We start from the raw sequence: 22,317 nt of genomic DNA on the forward strand, positions 1-22,317 counted from the left end.
ATTTTTTTTAATTTGATCCTCATTATTTTGATTTTTAATTTTTTTTACCGTTTTGTGTGATTTTTATTGGTTTTCAATTTCATCCCTCAATTCAAATTTATGGTATGTTATTTTCACGTCCCTAGGGTCAAGTTGTAAACTATTAATATGACTTGCCAACAAGAATATGATGTGATAAAGGACCCAAATAGAATTAACCCATCTATACACAAACCAAAATGTACATTCCATAGCTCTATTGAAAATTGAGGATGCGCATCCTATTAAATTATTTATAAACTTCATCATCGGAAGGATGCATCATAACTCTATCAACTGCATCATGTGAATAATACAATGTCTTATGCTCAACAATCTTTGGAGACGTTAATAAGTTTTTGCAACCAAGGGGTGATTAAGAAGTATCTCAGTTTTTTATATGCAACAAATGTCCTTCCTCTACTAGTATTGAGTTTATATTGAGCATGCTCATAAGTTGTGCACTCAGTTAAATTTGCATCTTCATAATAGTACAACATGTAAAAGTTTGTGCACATATCAATTTTTTGGTATCCTAAGCCAAGAGGTTTCATAATAGATTTTATAGCATGGAAGTTCTATTTCAAACTATTTCTTTTAGATAAAATACTTTTTGCCCATTTGATGATGTTATCATAACCAAACTCACTCAACCTGTAATCTAACTTGATGATACACACTCGTATAATGGCAAAAAATTTACTATGAATTATACACTTATCCCATAATAGTTCATCAAAATCTTTTAAAAGTTAAAACAACCTAGTTTCATTTACATTTGATTCGTCATCTACACGTGAACTTTCACTTGAATAACCATGATTTATTTTCATTGTGTCTATCACTATACTCCTATAACGATTACTATTATCATCTATAACTCCATATATATTGCTAGAACTAGATGTTGAGCCAACTATTATTTTTAACATGGTCTTGTAAAGAATATAAGGTTCTCTGAATGGAAACCAATACAAGTATTTTTTTATAAATCTTTTTTAGAAGACGCAACATCATAACATTTATAAAAAAGACGCAATATCATAACATTTATTTATTTATTTATTTTGCGCGCATTTTACAAACCTAAAATTCCTTTCATTTCTTTTCAAAAATTTCTACATCACCTCCTGCAAACAAACGAACAAAAAATGTACATGAAAAGCGCAATTTAGACAATTAATTAAACAGTTATCAATCAATTTTTGTTAAAGGAATAGCTTTTGATTTTCAAAACTGAAGAAACTACTTTACAATATCATCAAAACCACATGAATAAGTTATAATTTGCTCTTCATAGTTTATACAAAAGGGTCTTTGGTATAATAAAAAGATTCATAACAGTTAACGATATCGCTGTGTCTCTGCTGAAAAAATAAATTACTAGTTATAAAGCTCATAGTTTCTGATATCTGTTCATAATGCATGCATGGAAGTAATCTTTTCTGCTGTGATGTGCGTTTCAATGTATGATGTTCTTTGCCTTTATGAATACGACTGCAATGGCATAAACAAGATTGAAAGGCAGCTCATGATTTTACAAAGCGGACGATGGTTTGTTTTCATTCATAAAGATATGGAAAGAAATGCAGGTTTTTTCTGTTCTTTTTGCAGGTAAGAATCGTTAGCTGAAACATTGTCACCTGTTGCATCACTTGAAATGAGTGATCGTCTTAGGAAGAATTTTGCAAAATACGAGTGAAAATTTATCTAGTGCCTTCCCTGTTATATATGTAAGACTTTGAAAAGTACAGGAAAGCAACTAACTGTACAACACTTAGCCCAGCAAGTAGCCAATAAAAGTAATCAAGATGAGCCCGATTCAGGTTATCAGCAAACCAGCTACCATGACCATCCCCACCAGTTGCTTTTTCAATGCCAGAGATAAGAAAACTGCTTAGAAAGCTTCCTACACCAAAGATACTAAGGTAGAGTGAAAGACCAACACTCCTCAATTCACTTGGGACCTGATCGTAGAAAAATTCTTGGAGACCAACCATGGCGAAAACATCAGCAGCTCCATACACGATATATTGTGGAACTAACCAGCAAACGCTCATTGGAATTGTTGTATTTGGCAGATCAACTAGTCCATATTCACGAGCAGTTTTCAGTCTCTTCATCTCAACAACAGCAGAAAGAACCATAGACAGAGCAGATAAAAATATCCCAGTTCCAATTCTCTGAAGCATTGTAATGCCTGAAGGTTTCCTGGTTATAGCTCTTGCCGTAGGAACAAGGACACGGTCATAGAATGGAATAAGAAAAACAATGGAAAGGTAAATGAGGGATTGAAGTGATGCCGCAGGGACATCAAGACCTGGTGAAATCGATCTATCCATAGTTGCTCCTTGCTTAGTAAAGAAAGTCGAGGACTGTGCAAAAACAATACCATATATCAAGCATGTAGTCCATATGGGAACAAGCCTAAGTACTGCCTTAGCTTCTTCAACTTCACCAATGCTACAAACTTTCCCGTCTTCCTTTGAGCCATTTGGGGTAAGCAGGGCTTTGTTGAGAAACCTAATTAACACATCAGAAGATCCGAAATTGGTGGATCAGCACAACTCATTTTATGCACTGATATAAGAGCTTTTTCTTCTGAACCATGATAAAATTTTCTGTTCTGTTCTGTTCTGTTGTTGTGCGAGCAGACGTGAACCGACACCCTTTTGATGACAATAAAGCATCTAGTAATCCTATTTAATGAACTAGCTGTTTCCCTTACAAGTCACAACATAAGATATTCTAAAATTGAAGAAAGTTCTCTCACAAACTCCTGAATGTCACAGTTCAAGCGACTGGCAGGGCACAAGTCAATAAATAATCTTCTTTGTTGAATGCCATAAGTAACACGAATCAAACACAACTAAGATGCTTTGTACATCACGTTGGTGACAGGAGTCTCACATCTTGGTTTAGTACAGTTTAAGTATCAATCGACAACCTCGCTATTGCTTTTGCGTTGTGTTCTTTATCAAACCTCACCGGAGATTGTAGGTACAAACATGGGTGAGCCTACTGTATACCTCTATGTTTAGCCCCAGCCCCCAAGTTTTAAAAAATGTCATATACATCCTATTTTGACTCTCTGTGTATCTATAGCTCTTAGGTGTCCCCAAAAAAAAAATTAGCACAGGGGATACAAATTTTCTAAATCTTCTTGGCATATTGATAACTGTATGCTGTGAAAACGTAAAAAACTTGGAAAATGGTTTATCTTACTTGAATTGCTCAGAAGATTGGTGAGGTACGATGCCAAGAGCTTCTTCCCTGCAATCTATGGCAGAAGAATTAGTTCGCCAATTCCTTACAGCTTCAACAAATACCTGGCCAATTCTCAGAAATGCACTTCTCTCTGCCGTTTTGATACCATACCTATATGTCTTAGTTCCAAGTAAGAAGACAACAAGTGCACCAACCATTAAAATACATGGGATTCCAAATCCAAGTCCCCAATTAAGGTTGTCTTGGATGTAGTTCAAGATTAACAGCGCTACCACCATCCCTGAATTCATAGAAAAATACCACCAATTGAAGAATGAGCTTTTGGCTTTGCTTTCCTCGGGATGTTGCCCATCAAACTGATCAGCTCCAAAAGCCTGAACACAGGGCTTGTGACCTCCTTGACCAATTGCTACGATATAGAGAGAAAAGAAGAAAAAAATTACTTGTCGGGGATCAGGAGAGCACAAGCTGATAGCATCAGCAGTTTGGCAGCCAGAATCTCTAGAAGAAGGAAGCACTGCTGACAGAGTCAACAAGCTCAGTCCCTGTGGTTAAGTCAGAGAGAATCAAACTCCATCTTATGACCCAAGGGCCTGAAATGAATCAACAATATGTATAGGGACAGAACAAGAGTTTGTATTATTACCAAAATGTAAATACAGGAAGCAACAACAATAGTCCTGTATCTACCAAGGAAAGAATCAGCAATAAATGCACCCAACAGAGGAAGTAACATCGTCGTTCCTGACCAGACATTTACATTCTCTGCAGCAGTAGCAGTTGACTGGCCAAGCGTTCCCGTCAAATAAGTTATTAAGTTGGAAGATATCCCATAATACGCTGACCTCTCTGCAACTTCCACACCTGCAAACAGCTTCTGTGTCACTGTTTTGTTGTGTTAATGTTTACAAGAGCAGTTAAATTTTTGTTATTACCTATTATGAAAAAAGCCGATCGCCATCCACCAGAGATGGACCTGTAAACAGGGCGGCCATTGTAGTCAACGCAGCCATCAACAGCTTCGTGTAAGAGGGGAGTTTGTGTGTCAGAACTGGGCATGATTGTTATTACACTACAGCTATCCAGATCCAGCTAAAGCACTCGAGATAGAGAGAGCGACGATCGTGTTTCACCATCAACGAGCTGTCAATTATAGGTGGAGTGAAATCGAACTATTGCGTGTTTCTGACCACTCCATTTCATTTATTAAGGTTTGTCATCATTAACATTATTCATTTAAATAGGAATTTGCTTTTCTTCCTTTTTTTTAATTAATTTTTTTTAAAAAAATCATTAATTAATATTAAATTTATTTTTATTAAGTTATTATTGTATTATAATAAAAATTGAAGGTTTGGCAAGTTAATTCAATTGATTTAAGTTTTTTTATTTTTTTTAATTGATTTTTTTATTTAATAACAAGGATTGTAGTCTCGAACGAATATTCTGATATTTAGTTGATATTTAATTTTATAAGTGTTTATTTTTATTGTTTACATTTTTTTTTCTCAATTAATTTTTTCTAATTTGCTTTTTATAGAGTTATCATGATTTTTTTTTAAGTCAAATATATCATCATCTTAAATTTTTTATTTAAAAAAATCATTTTAAAATTTTTTTTAAGTCAAAACATGTTATTATTGAATTTTTTTAAGTGCTTTTTTCTAAATCATCATTAATTTTATTTTTTTTTTGCATTCAAACTTGTAACTTTTTTAAGTGGTTTTTTTTATGTTTTGGTTTTATCTTTTATTTTTAATTCTATTATTTGATATTAGGTTTTTTTTATCTAATTTTATCATTTAATATTTAGTTGATCGAGTATTTATTTTTATATTTTATAGTATGTAATAAAATAAAATAAAAAATAATTCAACACAATAAAATTCATAACTCAGATAACAGATTTGATAAATTGACTAAGATAAAGCTTTTTTAATTATTTTTTAGCTACCCAATTAATAGGAGTATGTCAAGATAATTATTTTTTTTTAATTAAAATGTCAACTTCTTTTTTGAAAATCAAGAGTTCTTTTTTATCACTCCAAAGAATTTAGGTACAATCTACAATGAAAGGACGTAAGAGAAAGTAGTGTGTGCTAAATGTACTAATTGATTATGATAATAATTATTAATACTATTATTAATGTTGGATCTTAGTCCTTTTAGGAAGGTTCTCTCCATCACGTCTTTGGGTTTTTTCAATGACCTTCATGAGACTTTCTTTCTTCTTTAATTTCTCTTACACGGCATTGTTGACCACTAGAAACAATACACGTGTCATGGATAGCATCGTGTTGGCCCACGATGAGTCCAAGTCTGATAAGAGATCAAATATTGCAGCTGCTTGAGCTTGGAAAGGGCCGAAGCCCATACGAATACATACCAAGTTCATGCAGGAAGAAATATACGGCATTCCAGTGTTTTTAAATCCAGTCCGGTAATTAATTCGGTCCAAGATTTAGGTTATGGGTTTTGACTGGATCATTCGAGTCAATCCTGTTTTTTATAAATCAAAACGATATTGTTTTGTAAAAAATAAAAAAATAGTCAGCAGGTTACGACCGGGTTTTGCCGGGTGAACTGGGTCAGCCAGGTTTTTAACTACTCTTATTTTTTCATGAACCCGACCCTGTTCCAACCCTGGATCAGTCGGGTTCCAGGTCGTTTTGTCGAACTGAATTTTAAAACTATATATACGAGGTTGATTTGCCAAATCTTAGTACAAATAGTGTTTTATGGGTATTTAGTCAATTTTCAATGTCATATTAGTTTAAGAAAAAAAATTAATAATCAATAATAAATTATTATCAAATTATTTTTTCTTAAATCTGAAGTTTCAATGATGCTACATAAGGTATTTTTAAAAAAAAAATATAACTAAATCAGTTTATTTAATTGTTTGAGCGTGTATATAAATTAAAAGATAAAATACACAAAACTTTTGTCAAAGTGCAAAGAAGCATTGAATATAAATTGTCAAGTACCAATAGTCCATGAATAACATTAGGGATATAATCGTGTCTTTCCATCAAGTAATATATTTCTATCCAATTGGTTTTGAGTAAAGAAATCCTAATTAATTTATTTAATTAAAACTTTAATTATAATATTTAATTTGATTAAAAAAAACCATCCAAACCTTTCGTGAATGGTAATATGGATACTAAAGATATATTTATCATAAAAAAAAAAATTAAATGTATTTAATAGTATGAAAATGCATATTTTTTTCATGGGGTCATGACTATCTTGTATTTTAAAGATGTTTGGAAATAGGATAACAGTTATTTTTTAAAGTATTTTTTATTTACAAAATATATTAAGATAATATTTTTTATTTTTTAAAAATTTATTTTTGATATTAATATAATAAAATGATTCAAAAAAATTATTTATTTTTTTAAAAAATAATTTTTATAAAAAAATAGATTGAATCAAAATTTTACTTTCGAGGACCGTCGAGCCTGTTTGGAGTATGGTTGCGGTTGCTTTTCACTCAGAAATGAATCAAAATGATATATTTTTATTTTTTTTAATTATTTTTTTATCATTAAATTAAAATGATATGATAACATTAAAAATATATTAAATTAAAATTTAAAAATATTTAATTTTTTAAAAAAATATTTTTAAAATATAACAGCTTTTGCGAGATGGGAAAATCCGGGGTCCATATACCACCGACCGAGTATATGACGTGTGAGAGAGAATCCACAACGGTTTTAGATATCTTCACTCCCTCAATCGGTGTTCTCTATAAGAAGCAGTGGAGAGATCATAAAAATAAAATAATATTCTATGGATTCAGGCTCCATGGAACTCAAAGTGATGTATTGTAAAGACGTAAACTCATTCAATTTCTTCAAAAAACTCTTAGTTTATGTTCTTGTTTCAATCGTGAGAGATGATGGTGGTGGTGATACTGATAAAAAACAACTGGAGCTGCAGAAACAGCAACAAAGAACACCCACTGACACAGAAGGAGATGGGAATCCCGAATGGAATCACCAGATGCATTTCGATCTGACCGAGGTTTCATTTCAAGATTGTGATCATTTCTTTATCCACTTCGATCTCTGTCATGAAGGTCTCTATTTTGGAGACAAAACTATTGGGAAAGTTCGTGTACCCTTGAAAGATTTGATCGAGGAGGCTAATGGAATTGTCAGGTTTTTGAGTTACGAGGTTCGAACTCCAGATGGGAAACCCAATGGGGTGCTAAAATTCTCCTGTCAGGTGAAGAACATGGGTACTAATTCTTCACAAGCTGGCATCACTGGGTATCCAATAGTCAATAATCAGCCATATCCAACATCGGAAGTTCAAAGTTTATCAGAACAAGCTCATTATCCGACGTTGGATTTGGAAGGTAACTCCCAGGAAACAGACACTGTGTCTCAAGTTCGTTATACATCAGATTGGATACAATATTCCTCCCAAGAGAATTATTATCCACCACCACAAGCCTATTATCCGCCGCCGCCGCCACCACCACAAGCCTATTATCCGCCTCCGCCGCCTCCGCCACCAGGAAGACCACCACCGATGGCGGATGGGGCATGGGGATGTAACTGCCCGCCTCAGCCCCCACTGCTCCATACTTGGCCTCCTGGTGCTAATAACTATGGCAGCCAGGGGAACTGGAGCCCCATGGCAGGACAATTGCCGACATATGCTGACAAAGAGATGCGAGCAAATGATTTGAGATTGGGGAGAGTTCATCATTCATCGTTTTGGAATGGCAGGTGATGAACGTTGACTTGTTGTTGTGCTTTTGCTACCTAATGTTTTTCTCTGTAGAATGACAGGTACAATGATGTGGCATCTCTGTCATGATGCTTTGCTGTCCTCTTCAGGCCCTGGAAGATGTAGCAATTGAGTGCGCACAAATTTGTCAATCAATTCCCTAGTTAATTAGCAGAATCGAAGCACGATTAAAAGAAATACTGTTTGTATTCAAAATAAATGTACTAGAGTACTGGTGTATATTTTGTGTATATGGCTACCGTTATTTTGATTGCTCAAAGGAATAGCTTGCAACCCTCTTGGAAATGGTAGCTGAGAACAAACCAGTTCCAATCCTTTGAAGCATTCTAATGCCAGTGGGTTTCCTAGCTAAAGCTCTTGATAAAGAGACAGATGCGATCAAAGACAGGGACTAGCATAACGATTGTCAGGTTTGTGAAGGATAGAAGCGTAGCAGTTGGTATTATGAAGCCGGATGCAATTGTTCTATCCTTGCTAGCTCCTTGCATGGTGAAAAATGTTGAGTATTGTGCATCTACAATGGCATATAATAGATTTGTAGCCCTTATAGGAATAAACCCTTGGCACTGCCTTCGCTTCTCGATCTTCATCAATACTGCATACCCCGTCTTCTCCAAAGCACATATCCAGCGCAAGCAAGGCTTTGTTGAGGAACCTGTAACATTGGAGGATCCAAATTTCCAGGTCAAGGAACTTCTTTATCTATATAACATTAAAGTTCCAGTTGTTCACATAGAGTTTCTCTTACTTGAGTTGGTCACAGCCTTCATGGGCCAAGGTTCTATGATCAGCTTCCATGGCCTGCATATTCCTCGTTGCAGCAACGAAAACCTGACCAATTCTCGTAAAGAAGCAATTTCCTTCTTTGGTCTAATAACTATAAGTTTGAGGTCCAAACAAGAAGAGAACCAACGCAAGAACCATCATGAAACAGGGAATCCCAATTCCAAGAAATCAGCTCATGTAATCTTCTGCCTTCGCTCTCCTCAGGGTCTTCCCCCATCAAATAGATTGGCTCCAAATGCCTGGATACAAGGCCTGCGCCCACGTTGTCCAACAGCTACTATATATATATATTGAAAGAAAGAACAAGGCTTCTTTGAAATTGAGAGAATGAAGGATAGCAGACAGAATCAACAAGGCAAGTCCCTGCCAACAATCCAAGGGAAAATTACTGGCATTCAAATTTAATTGTAAGGTAAGAAAACAAAAATCAACATTCTAAATCTTTTGCTAAGTTATCACAACTAAACTATATAAGAATCACACACACACACACACACACACACACACACACACACACACAACTAAGCTATATAAGAATCATTAAATAACTAATATAACTAACAACTAAGTTTAATGATTCTCATGTAGCCTAGTTATTAGTGATTATATTGTGCAAGTAATCATACATAAAACTCATTTTATTCTTTTAAAATATAATTATTATTAATAAAAGTTCTTTATTTTTAATATTTCTTTATATTTGATTAATGAATATAATGTTTAATTAATTAATATAGAGTAAAGATAAAGTCAATGAAACAAAAAAATATTTTGCAAAGTAAATTATAAAGTTGTTATAATTATGAGATTCATATTGTTTCAAATCATTGTTCCTAAATATTTATGATCAATATTTTATTAAGAAGAAATATTAATTAGAGCTATAATACTATCACTCATATCAAGTGTTGCAATAAAGGACGATGTTTTAATTCAGTGATTACTGGAAAAAAAATCATGTATTAATTTCTTTTCTTATCTTTATGAAAAAAAACAAATTATTGTCTGCTGTGTGAAATCATGAATTTCCTTTGAATCTTGTTTATCATAAAAAATAGTGTAGTACTTTTTATGGATGCCAAAAATATCATACATTGAAACGCATATCACAACAAAAATGATTACTTCCATGCATTATGAACAAATTGTTAGTGAATATGTTATGCAATCAATCGGTTAATTATACGTAGCATTGATTTTATTCATGTAAAATATATTTATTATTAATAAAGGTTTTCTATCTTTAATAATCAATTATATTTGATTAATGAATCTAGAGTAAAGATAAAGTCCATGGAACAATAATGTTTTGTATAGAAAATTATAAAGTTGTTATAATTATGAGATTCATAATTCATCAAAGTATTGTTTTTAAATGTTCATTGTCAATATTATATTAAGACTGAACATTAATTAAAATTTTCGAGACTAGTGCATATTATATTCCTTCTTTTATGAAAGAAAATGGTTTTTTTCATAAATTGAGGTATGAGGGATGCCTGGAACTAATATACAGATACTTGTCATATGATATGTACACTGAACTAACTCACAAAAAAATTTCATATAGAAAGATCACTCATGTCTATGGAAAGGCTTTCGTAATAGTTATGTGAGTAATCTTTAGACTTAAGATTATTAAATTATATTATATAGAGAGTGTTTTGCTTAAATCATAACCACACATTATCCTAATCAATGGTAATAAACAAGCAAATATTGAGTATAACATAAAATATATGAAGGTATTTGAGTAATTAAAAGATGATTCATCACTCTAGGTGAACTAGGAAAAATATTTCATATGTTCTCAAATAGTATTGATTGTGAAATCTTTAACCAAGATGAAATAAGTTTTGAAAAGAATTTCAAAATATTTTTCAAAGAATCAATGACTAAAATGTTGAGAACTAAAACGACAAAACAGATATATTTTATGTTATAATGTTTAAATTGGAACATTCATGATGAATGAATAATAATTATACCAAGAAACTAGTTATTAAAAGGTTAAATCAAACCACTTATGACTTTTTTAATATTTGAAGGATCATAACATATTGCTAGACATTGTACTTGATCTTTAAATATAAATCAATAAATTATTGAATTGATAGAAAATGAAATCATTTAACTTATTTAATCTTATTTTATTTAAGATTATGATTTATATTTGGGTCAATTTATTAATAAAATTAAAAATTAAAAATTAAAATAGGATGATTAATCAAGTATAGCTTGATCGTAAATAAATTTTAAAAATTAAGGATTATAATATAATTAATACATGGTATTACAATTCTAGACCTAGAAAGAATCAAGTAGGGACTTAATTAAATAAATTTCTAAAATTAGTCTAAAATATTATATGTGATATTATTTAAGAGGAAAATTAATATTTTATTATTTATATAATTAAATAAATTTTTAAAATTATTCTAAAATATTATATGCTGACATATGCTGACGAAGAGATGCGGCAAATGATTTGAGATTGGGGAGAGTTCATCATTCATCGTTTTGGAATAGCAGGTGATGAACGTTGACTTGTTGTTGTGCTTTTGCTACCTAATGTTTTTCGCTGTAGAATGACAGGTACAATAATGTGGCATCTCTATCATGATGCATTGCTGTCCTCTTCAGGTCCTGGAAGATGTAGCAATTGAGTGCGCACAAATTTGTCAATCAATTCCCTAGTTAATTAGCAGAATCGAAGCACGATTAAAAGAAATACTGTTTGTATTCAAAATAAATGTACTAGACTGGTGTACATTTTGTGTATATGGCTACCGTTAGTTTGATTGCTCAAAGGAATAGCTTGCAACCCTCTTGGAAATGGTAGCTGAGAACAAACCAGTTCCAATCCTTTGAAGCATTCTAATCCCAGAGGGTTTCCTAGCTAAAGCTCTTGATAAAGAGACAGATGCGATCAAAGACAGGGACTAGCATAACGATTGTCAGGTTTGTGAAGGATAGAAGCGTAGCAGTTGGTATTATGAAGCCGGATGCAATTGTTCTATCCTTGCTAGCTCCTTGCATGGTGAAAAATGTTGAGTATTGTGCATCTACAATGGCATATAATAGATTTGTAGCCCTTATAGGAATAAACCCTTGGCACTGCCTTCGCTTCTTGATCTTCATCAATACTGCATACCCCGTCTTCTCCAAAGCAATCCAGCGCAAGAAAGGCTTTGTTGAGGAACCTGTAACATTGGAGGATCCAAATTTCCAGGTCAAGGAACTTCTTTATCTATAGACAACATTAAAGTTCCAGTTGTTCGCATAGAGTTTCTCTTAATTGAGTTGGTCACAGCCTTCATGGGCCAAGGTTCTATGATCAGCTTTCATGGTCTGCATATTCCTCGTTGCTGCAACGAAAACCTGACCAATTCTCGTAAAGAAGCAATTCCCTTCTTTGATCTAATAACTATAAGTTTGAGGTCCAAACAAGAAGAGAACCAATGCAAGAACCATCATGAAACAGGGAATCCCAAATCCAAGAAATCAGCTAATTATGTAATCTTGGATGTAGAATAAGATTGAAAGTGTGAAGATAATGCCCGCGCATATACCAAAAGTCCACCATGAAGAATGAGCTTCTCTGCCTTCGCTCTCCTCTGGGCCTTCCCTCATCAAATTGATTGGCTCCTAAAGCCTGGATACAAGGCCTGTGCCCACGTTTTCCAACAGCTACTATAAGAACAAGGCTTCTTTGAAATTGAGAGAATGAAGGATAGCAGGCAGATTCAACAAGGCAAGTTCCTGCCAACAATCCAAGGGAAAATTACTAGCATTCAAATTTAATTGTAAGGTAAGAAAACAAAACACAACATTCTAAATCTTTTGCAAAGATAAGCTATGCCACTCCATCTTTGATGTCTAAGGATTCTCATATAGCTTAGTTGTTTGTGAATGTACTTTATAGTCAATCAGTTAGTTATTCATTAAACTCATTTTATTCATATAAAATATATTTATTATTAATAAAAGTTTTTTATTTTTAATATTTATTTATATTTAATTAATGAATAAAAAGTAAATATAAAGTTCATGAGACAAGAAAAAAATAATTTGCAAAGTATATTATAAAATTGTTATAATTATGAAATTCATGTTGCATCAAAACATTATTCTTAAATATTCTAAGTCAATACTCTACTAAGAATGAATATTAATTAGAGCTATAAGACCATCACTCATATCAAGTGTTGCAACAGGAGACAAAGTTTTAGTTTGTTATTACTGGAAAAAAAAAATTAATCGTGTATTTTTTTTTATCTTTATGAAAGAAAACAAATAATTGTCTGTTGTGTAAAATTATGAGTTGCATTTAGATCATGTTTATCACAAAAGTATTGTAGTACTTTTCATGCATGCCAAAAATATCATATATTAAAATGCACATCACAACAAAAATGATTGCTTCCAGCATTATGAGCATATTATTAGTGAATATGTCATGCAGTCATTCGGTTCATTACACGTAACACTGATTTTATTCATGTAAAACATATTTATTATTAATAAAGGTTTTCTTTAATATTCAATGATATTTTATTAATGAGTCTAATATTTGATTAATAAATTTAGAGTAAAGATAAAGTTCATGGAACAATAATAGTTTGTATAGAAAATTATAAAGTTGTTATAATTATAAGATTCATAATGCATCAAAGTATTGTTTCTAAATGTTCATTGTCAATATTATATTAAAACTAGACATTAATTAGTCTCTAAATGTTCATTGTCAATATTATTCTGATGCATATGATGTTTCTTCCTTTATGAAAGGAAATGATTTTTCTTATAAACTGAGGTATGAGAGATGCTTGAAACTAATATACAGGTGCTTGTTATATGATATGTACACTAAACTAACTCGCAAGAGAATTTTATATGGATGGATCATTTATGTTTATGAAAAGGCTCTCGTGATAGTTATATGAGTGATCTATAAACTTGAGATCACTAAGTTATCTTATATAGGGAGTGTTATGGTTTGATCATAACCACACATTGTTATAATCAAGGGTAACAAACAAACAGATATTGAGTATAACATAAACTATATGAAGGTATTTAAGTAATCAAGAGATAATTCATCACTTTAGGTGAATTAGAAAAAATATTTCATATGTTTTCAAATAGTATTGATTGTGAAATCTTTAATCAATGTGAAATGAGTTTTGAAAAGAATTTTAAAATCTTTTTCAAAGAATCAATTACTATAATGTTGAGAATTAAAACGATTTAACAAAGCAGACATGCTCCATGTTATAATGTTTAAATTGAAACACTCATGATGAATGAATAATAATTACACCGAGAAACTAGTCATTAAAAAGTTAAGTCAAACCACTTATGATTTTCTTAATATTTGAAAGATCATAACAAGTTGCTAGATATTATACTTGATCTTCAAATATAAATCAATCAATTATTGAATTGATAAAAAATTAAATTATTTAATTTATTTAATTTTATTTTATTTAGAATTATGATTTATATTTAAGTTAACTTATTAAAAAACCTAATGAGTTACACTCATAAGAACCATTAGTCAAAAATTAAAATGAATGATTAATCAAGTGTAGCTTGATTGTAAATAAATTTTAGAAATTGAGGACTAGAATGTAATTAATACATGGTATAACAATTCTAGACCTAGAAATAATCAATTAAGAATTTTATTGAATAAATTTCTAAAATTAGTCTAATATATATATATATATATATATATATATATATATATATATAATTTAAGAGGAAAATTGATATTTTATTATTTATAGGGTGTTTAGGTTTTTCTATAAATAAAATGTTATGTCTTTTATTTTCTAAGGATAAAGAAGAGAATGGTGATGAAATTACATTATGTAAAAACCTTAAAAAAAAAAAAAGAGCTAGTACTATAATGTTATGGAAATAATGGGAATACAAATTCTTATGAAAGTTTTATTTTCACACTAAATTGAGTTGAATCAACTAAAAATATATTAAATTTTTCAAATGCAATTTCAGTTATAATTTTTAATTTTAATACATATTTAGATTTTAAAACATTTTAAAATCTATAAATGAATCAAAATGAGCTATTACCTTAACTGAATTAGGTTGAACCAAATCAGTTAATTTGACTAAACATCACAAAAGTGAGGGAAATAAAAATGGTATGCTCTAACCAAACAAAAACTAAATTAAAGTCTTATTTGTTTGTTGAAAAATAATTTTTTTTAAGTGGTTTCATATAAAATGAATTATTTTTTGATATGTAGTAATGTCATGAAAAATAAGTAGGAAGAAACTTTCCAGTATTTGACTATGTCTTGAAAAATAAGCTGAAAAATAACTTATTAAATTTATTAAAAGAATTGAGACTAAATCTAACATATAAAATTGTTGAAGGAGGGTGAGATTAAAAAAAATCTTAATTTCATAATTTTCTTTGCATAAAATAAAAAGAATAAAAACCAAATTTGATAGATAAAAAAATTCGATTAAGAAAATGACAAGAGAAAAATAAATAACAATTAAAAGAATAAGGATCAAAGTTGATATAAAAATCAAATTAAATCAAATTCTAAAAGATAAAATTCAAAACAAAATATACAACAATGAAAAGATTGAAGACCAAATTTTATATAATCAATAAATAACAAAATATTTTTGAATTCTTTACAACTTTTAAAAAATGTATTTCATTCAAAATAAAAGCAAAATATTTTTTTTAAAAAAAAACAAGCCGAATTCTTTTTTTATTGGAAAGTATTTTTTTATTAATTAACTTTTTTAATAGTAAAAAAACATGGAAAAGTTTTGAAAATAGTTTATTTTCATAAAAGTACAAAAAAAACCGTAATTATGTTCATCCTATGCTGTATGGGTGACCCTACAATAAATTTCTGGGAGTTTCATCATTTACATCAAAATTAAAGATTACTTGGGTCGGCTATATACCCCAACTCCCAAGTATACTTCAAGGCCCATTAAAAAGTCCATTGAAATAATAATAATAATAATAATAATAATAATAATAAGGCTTGTGATGTAAAAGCCTTGATTTGAGACCATATTGTTTCTTTTAATTTTTTATTTTACAAATTGATCAGATTGTTTTATCCACATAAACTAACCTAAATGTAATTTTTTTAAAAAAAAATCTAAAGAATATTCTTCCCTATAAAAAAAAGAGAGGATATTTCTGAGAATTAATTTAGAGACAAATAAAATTGGAAGGGGAGAAACACCAGCCAATATATAGATAACAAAAGCAACAACAATAGTTAGATAGCGGGCAAGAACTGAATCAGCGGCGAGAGGGAGCGGCGAGGCGGTGCCACACCGTGCATTAACTTTCTCAATTGCTGTGGCATTTGACTGGCCAGGCGGCCCCGTTAAATCTGCTGTGAGGTTTGATGCAAGCCCATCAAATGTAAAGCTCTCGGCCACTTCTACACCAGAACAAACACAACGCAAAAGAATATCATTTTCTTCAACGGCTTCAAAATATTTCTAAGTACTTGAGAATTCAAGCACTGTACCTGTAATGATTAATGACAGAAGCTGATTGATCTACAGCCAACAGAGTTGGATTTGGAGACAAGATGGCCCATTGATTGTGCCTTGTAGTAATGGATTTTCAGTTGTCAGTGGCAATTTCAGACATGACCAAGGGATCAACTCCAACGACTACCCATATGCCGGAGTAATGTTGCAGAGACTACTACATTTCAAAATTTGTTTGGAAATACAATAGATATTATTTTTTAAAAATTAATTAAAAAATACATCAAGATAATATATTTTTTATTTTTAATATTAGCACGTAAAAACAATTTAAAATATAAAAAAATATTAATTTAAAAATAAAAATTTTCAAAAACAGTACACACGATTACTTACCTTAACAGAGTATCCTTCCAAGAAAGGATTTGATGAATTAAAGATGCGAGGCCAAGATGTTACCAAGCTAGGCACATTTTTAGCCGACCCAGGTAGCTTCCCTAGTGGAGAATCTTCGCACTCTTTTTGGCCAGTCATAATAATGTCTTTTCATTGTGATCCTGCTTTGTTAATTTGCAGGTTTTTTACAAGGGAGCGCGACAAGAAAGTGGTGTAAAGAGGTTGAATTTTGCCCATCTACAGAATTTTACTTGAAGAGTGGTTAGTATTCAATAGATAAAGCTTGGTTTTGGATGTGATTGCCCACATTGATCAAAAGTAAAATAATCATTGCATATGACAAGTATTTGGGCAAACCTCAAAATAGCCTCTAAACCATGAACTAAATCCCAAATGTTTAAGTTTCCCAAAAAAACATTCTCAATTGGAATGCGAGAATTCTTGATTTATCAATTTTTTTTATAAACACACTTATAATTTTTTTTTAATATGGATATCCGGGACAAATTATGTTCATCTCGACTAATTTCATGGACCCTGAAGTTAACAATAATGTAAGCTTCCAGTGGCTTTGAGATTTATGGAACTCGAACTGTTGATCTTTAGATAACAAATCTAAAATTTGATTAATTAAATTATATCCCTTAAGATTCACACATAATTATTAATATTGATGAATCAATTGAGATAACAAATTTATAGCTAAGGTGTTTATTTAAGGTTTTCCTATGGTACTTGCTTACTGTATTTATGGTGTTATTGTTGTGGGTTGGACTAAAAAAATATTTATAGCATTAAAATAATACTATCTAGAATGTAGAAAAGTTTTTGGTATCATCATTAAACTTCGCGTAACAATTTAAACTCCAAAACTTTCAATATAAATATTTTTTTAGTTTAAATTTTAAATTAAATCATATTAGAGTTGTTTTGATATGATTTTATTGACTAGGCAGGTTTAAAAAAAATCAAAGAAAAAAAAACAAGTCGGGTTAACCTGACAACTCGCCAAACCCGTGACCTGGATTATGGACTAAATAATAAAATTAAATAAAAACTCAAATTAAAGAATAGAATTTAAAAAAAATTAAAAAAAGAAAGAAAGAGAAGCAAAAGGCGTATTACAGTAAAACCAAGTGTGTGGGCCTGAAAGAGACCTGCAAGCCTAAGCTAATATTTTATTTTTAAAAAATAAACAAGTCATTTGTGTTTCTTAAAATAAATATTGTTAACTACTTAAAATCAAAACCACGATCTTGACATCAACTCACACGCTTACCGCTTGAACTATGACGCGAGGTTATTAACCAAGCAATTAAATATATATATATATATATATATATATATATATATATATATATATATATATGAATGTGAAACAAGCTCCATGGCATCTAGTTATTATGAAAAATTAGGAATTGAATTAATCTCGATGCATGGAAAATAAGCTCACACGCAATTTGACTTGTGCATCGAAATTAAAAATTAAAAATATATATATTTAATCTCGTGTTATAAAAAATTATTTTTTATTTAATTATATATCAATAATATTTTATAAAAAAAAATATAATTTAAATTCCATTGAAATAAAATAACTTGATGGTGAAATTCATTTTTTTATTATTAATCTATTTTAATCTAAAAATAATTAGCTTTATTAGATGAAAATTGAAAGTAATTAGAATAAATATATATAAAAATATTCGGACAATTTAAAATTATCTCTCTGTTCAAAACCCTTTTTATCTTATTAATACACTTCCCTTTTAGATTGTTTTTACTTGATTATTTATTTATTTTAAATAAAAACTAGTTAATATTATAAAATCAAGTTTTAATAAAAAAATATTTTGATAATGTTGACATGCATATATTAAAAATATAAAAATAATATATTGCTCATGGGATATGGTAGGGAAATTTTTAAAGTTTATTTTTTTATTTAATTATATAATAATAAAAATAAATATGCCGAGGAAAGCTAATTAATAAAATTAAAAGAAAAAAGATCTACACAAAAAAGCATTTACTAATATTATGAAAAAAATGCTGTAATTTTATTCAAAAACAAAGTAAATATAAAATGATATTTAATAAAATAATATCTTAAATATATTTTTAATTAATTTATTTTAATAACACTTAATTAAAATAGAAGAAAAAACTTAAGAAAAAAGCATGAAGGCTTTAACAAAAAGAAATCAAGTGGTGGTGTATGGTCCATCACAAAGGAGGACAAGTGAGGAGGGCAATGGAGCGTGGGCTTACAAAGCTAGGACCGCGTGTCATGGCCTTCATATTTTTTTTTTAATGGGCGTTTTTCGCCCTATATATATATATATATATATATATATATATATATATATATATATATATATATATATATTATAAGATGGCTAAAAAGATATTTCTCGACCTCTTGTATTAAAAAAAAATCTATTTTCAAGTTTTTTTCTTACTTAAAAATATTTAAAAAATACCTTATAACCCTCAACAAATCTATATATAATTGCTTAATCAGTCGAAATTCAAAAATATTTTTCAAATAAAAAAAAATTAAACCCTAACCTTTTTTTTGGCAAAATAAAAAATTAAAACTTTTAATTAAAACTATTTTCATTAAATAAAACTTATTAACCGTGGTAAAATAACAACTTTTTTTTTCTATTTATAAACAACTATTATTCTTTAAAAATAAAAATAAATTCAGGGTTTGAAGTATAAATAAAACTCATTAATTAATATAGCCAACCAACAATTTTTTTTTCTCCTCTACTTTTTAAACAATTTTTTTTCTTTTTTTTTTTAAATTCAAAGGTAGAAAAATGAATAAAACAAAATTTTAAACCAAAACATTAATTATAAACTAAAAGAGAATAAAGTTTTACTCTACCCCTCCTCACAAAACACTATTTATTAGAATAATGCTTTATTTTTTTTTTTCTTCTTTTATTCTTTTCAATTAATGTTTTTTTTAATTCATCCTTTATTACTAAAATTTTTTATTTAGTTATTGCACTTTCATGACACATATCCTAGGTTTGACATGTTAATCTAATTTGGCGAATTAACATGGTTGGTTTACACTTTTTTTTCTTTTTTGTAGTTTTTTTTTCAATTTCATCCTTTAATGTTGATTTGATTGAAAATTAAATTTCATGAACTGTTTTGTTTACTTTTCATAAGATTATCCTGATCTCATGACCCAAAAATAGTGCTTAATGACTTAACACGAGTTAACTCGGGTTATTTTTTCTGTCTTTTATTTAATTGATTTTTTTTTTAATTTTATCATTCAACACTGGATCGGTTGATAATTGAGCTTCATAATCCATTTTTATATGCTTTTTATGAGAATATATTGGCATCACGATCAAGGTCACATGTTTTGGGATTTTAACCTTGATTAAATCTGGTCATTTTTATATTTTTTTTAAGAGGTTATATATGTCTCATGATCAGAGCATGAGTCCTTCAACATTGAACTTGATTTTTATTGGGTTGTCAATGTCTCATGACCCAGGTTAATTTTTATAACTTAATTTTTATATTATTTTTAATTAAAAGTTTTACAAATTTCATTATTCAACATTAAGTCAGACAGAAGCGATTGAAAATCGAGTTTATAATTTGTTTTGACTTTCTTTCTATGAGTTATCTCAGTTTCAAAATCAAAGTTGTGGATTCGACAGGTTAACTCAGGTTAGATTATTATTATTTTTTTTTTAAGGTTATTTTAGTCTAATGACTTGGGTTATGAGTTTGGTGGATTGACTCGAGTTTTTTTTTTGTGTTTTTTATTGATTTTTTTTAATCTCATCCTTTAATATTAGGCTAGTTGGGGATTGAAATTAGTTATTTTTTTGATTTGTTTTTTATGAGATTATCTCGGTCTTATGACCTAAGTTGCAAGTTTAACATGTTAACTCGAGTCATTTTTTTAGGTTTCTTTTTAATTTTTTTTTCAATTTTATCATTCATAGATTATGAATTAAATTTTATAATTTATTTTGATTTGCTTTCTATAGGGCTATTATAGTTTCATAACCCGGGTCACAAATTTGACACGTTAACCCGAGTTGTTCCAGGTCATTTCAATATGTTGTTATTTTAATATTATAAAAAGATATAATCTTGAAATTTTATTTAGTCAAATATTTTTTATATATTATTTTTATACCAGTAAAGTCAACCGAGTTACATTATATAAACCCCACACAATTATTTTTTTCTTAAAAAAAAAATATTAACAATATTTAAATATTTTATTTTGACATTCAATAAAAATTAACTTGACCCGCAGTAATCATCTCTGTAAAAAGACTAAAAGAACAAAAAAAGAAGTCTAACTTTGTCGCACAAATTTCAAATAGGTAAAGATTTTTTTTCTTTTTTTTTGGTCCTTTTTATTTGTATCTTTACACTAAGAATTCAAATCTGTCTGTAATCAAGTTCAGAAATTTAATCCAAACCTTTAACTTCCAAGAACACACAAATAGAAAATATCATAAACTCAAAACAACACCGTCTTAAACAGGGCAAATAGAAAAGGTTTGATAATAAAAAAAAACACTGCTGTAAATCCTAAATATGTGAAGAGAAGCACAGCGCAGCTCGTTACAGTATTTTCCCGGTTTTTTTTCTTAATTTTTAATCTAATTTAAATGTAATGAAATTGTAATGCCTGCCTAAGATGAACCCAGAAGCTAAGGAAGTAGGAACTAACGAGCAGAATGATGTTTTCTTACTTGGAAGGCAAAAATTATCACCTGGAAGTATCATACTTGAAGTCTCAAAAACTGAAATTACATTACCAAATCCTAAAAGATTAACAAAATCACTCAAACCATAATCAACAACATCAAATCCAAAATGTAATTTACATCAAACCCCACAAAAAAATAAAATCTATAAAAAAACTAACCCAAAAGAGGAGTATTTAGATTATATTCATGATCATTTTGACCATCTTGATCATCGACATGATCATCAAATTCATCACCACACTCATACACAGATCCAACGAGCCGTAGCTGATCTTCTAAATACCTTTGCAATAACCCAACTTCTTTCCCCTCTTCCTCTTCACAATCACAGTCAAAAAAACCCTCTTCACACCGCCGCAACCGATCGCCTCCGTCCTCTTTGTTCTTGCCCCAGCCACGGCGGCAGAGGCGGATGCATAGCTCAGAGGCACATAGTAGAGGCAAGGTGACACAGAGGAATGGAAGGAGGATCGGTGAGAAAAGGAGGAGGAAGACGCAACGGCTCCGTCGGGTTCGGAGCCAGGTGCTGGTGGCTAGCATGACTCGATAAGGCGGGGAACACATGGTGGGGTATTGATTGTAGTGGTGGTGGTGGAGGCGGAAGTCATGGCGGTAAATCGGTGGTGGTGGTGGAGCTTTGGAACTTGGGTGAGGAGAAGGGGTGTAATGTGAGTGGGGATTTTTATACATGGAGGGCATGTGATTGTTGAAAGCGATGATTTTTTATTTTTTGAAGCAGTCAATCTTCCTCAGGAAGTAGTAAGGACTTCGATATTGTGAAGTCGTTGATCTTCGCAAGGAAGTTGCAAGTACTGATGATAATTTAATCTAATCTTATGAATAT

The 22,317-nt window shown here is 30.1% G+C and overlaps 3 protein-coding genes across 5 annotated transcripts; 1 reads left to right on the plus strand and 2 right to left on the minus strand.

Annotated features, from left to right (window-relative positions):
• Window positions 1–1,717: 1,717 nt before the first annotated feature.
• Window positions 1,718–4,436, minus strand: LOC133669962 (protein NRT1/ PTR FAMILY 5.10-like). The gene is made up of 4 exons (XM_062090303.1): window positions 4,182–4,436; window positions 3,893–4,110; window positions 3,244–3,791; window positions 1,718–2,541 (listed from the first exon to the last, which is right to left on the minus strand). The coding sequence occupies exons 1-4, from the start codon at window positions 4,303–4,305 to the stop codon at window positions 1,725–1,727; spliced, it is 1,707 nt and encodes a 568-aa protein (XP_061946287.1). The 5' UTR covers window positions 4,306–4,436; the 3' UTR covers window positions 1,718–1,724.
• Window positions 4,437–6,945: 2,509 nt separating this feature from the next.
• LOC133669966 (protein SRC2 homolog) lies at window positions 6,946–11,910 on the plus strand. 3 transcript variants are annotated; one of them, XM_062090307.1, is made up of 2 exons: window positions 6,946–7,994; window positions 11,446–11,910. In XM_062090307.1, the coding sequence occupies exons 1-2, from the start codon at window positions 7,048–7,050 to the stop codon at window positions 11,459–11,461; spliced, it is 963 nt and encodes a 320-aa protein (XP_061946291.1). In that variant the 5' UTR covers window positions 6,946–7,047; the 3' UTR covers window positions 11,462–11,910. The 3 variants fall into 3 exon arrangements, with proteins under 3 accessions (XP_061946291.1, XP_061946292.1, XP_061946293.1); XM_062090308.1 differs by having other exon boundaries at window positions 6,947–8,700; window positions 8,780–11,612; XM_062090309.1 differs by having other exon boundaries at window positions 6,947–8,700; window positions 9,007–11,612.
• Window positions 11,911–21,446: 9,536 nt separating this feature from the next.
• Window positions 21,447–22,317, minus strand: LOC133669599 (uncharacterized). The gene has a single exon (XM_062089799.1). The coding sequence runs from the start codon at window positions 22,170–22,172 to the stop codon at window positions 21,627–21,629; it is 546 nt and encodes a 181-aa protein (XP_061945783.1). The 5' UTR covers window positions 22,173–22,317; the 3' UTR covers window positions 21,447–21,626.

The sequence above is a fragment of the Populus nigra genome, chromosome 12 (genome assembly GCF_951802175.1).
Source record: "Populus nigra chromosome 12, ddPopNigr1.1, whole genome shotgun sequence".
Classification (NCBI taxonomy): domain Eukaryota; kingdom Viridiplantae; phylum Streptophyta; class Magnoliopsida; order Malpighiales; family Salicaceae; genus Populus; species Populus nigra.

Bases quoted from the DNA above. Each gene is read 5' to 3' on its own strand.
- LOC133669962 (XM_062090303.1), bottom strand. From the start codon at position 4,305: ATGCCCAGTTCTGACACACAAACTCCCCTCTTACACGAAGCTGTTGAT. The intron at 4,111-4,181 runs GTAATAACAAAA...AGCTGTTTGCAG, and splicing joins ATCGGCTTTTTTCATAATAG to GTGTGGAAGTTGCAGAGAGG. The intron at 2,542-3,243 runs GTAAGATAAACC...TGTGTTAATTAG, and splicing joins CAATCTTCTGAGCAATTCAA to GTTTCTCAACAAAGCCCTGC.
- LOC133669966 (XM_062090307.1), top strand. From the start codon at position 7,048: ATGGATTCAGGCTCCATGGAACTCAAAGTGATGTATTGTAAAGACGTA.
- LOC133669599 (XM_062089799.1), bottom strand. From the start codon at position 22,172: ATGCCCTCCATGTATAAAAATCCCCACTCACATTACACCCCTTCTCCT.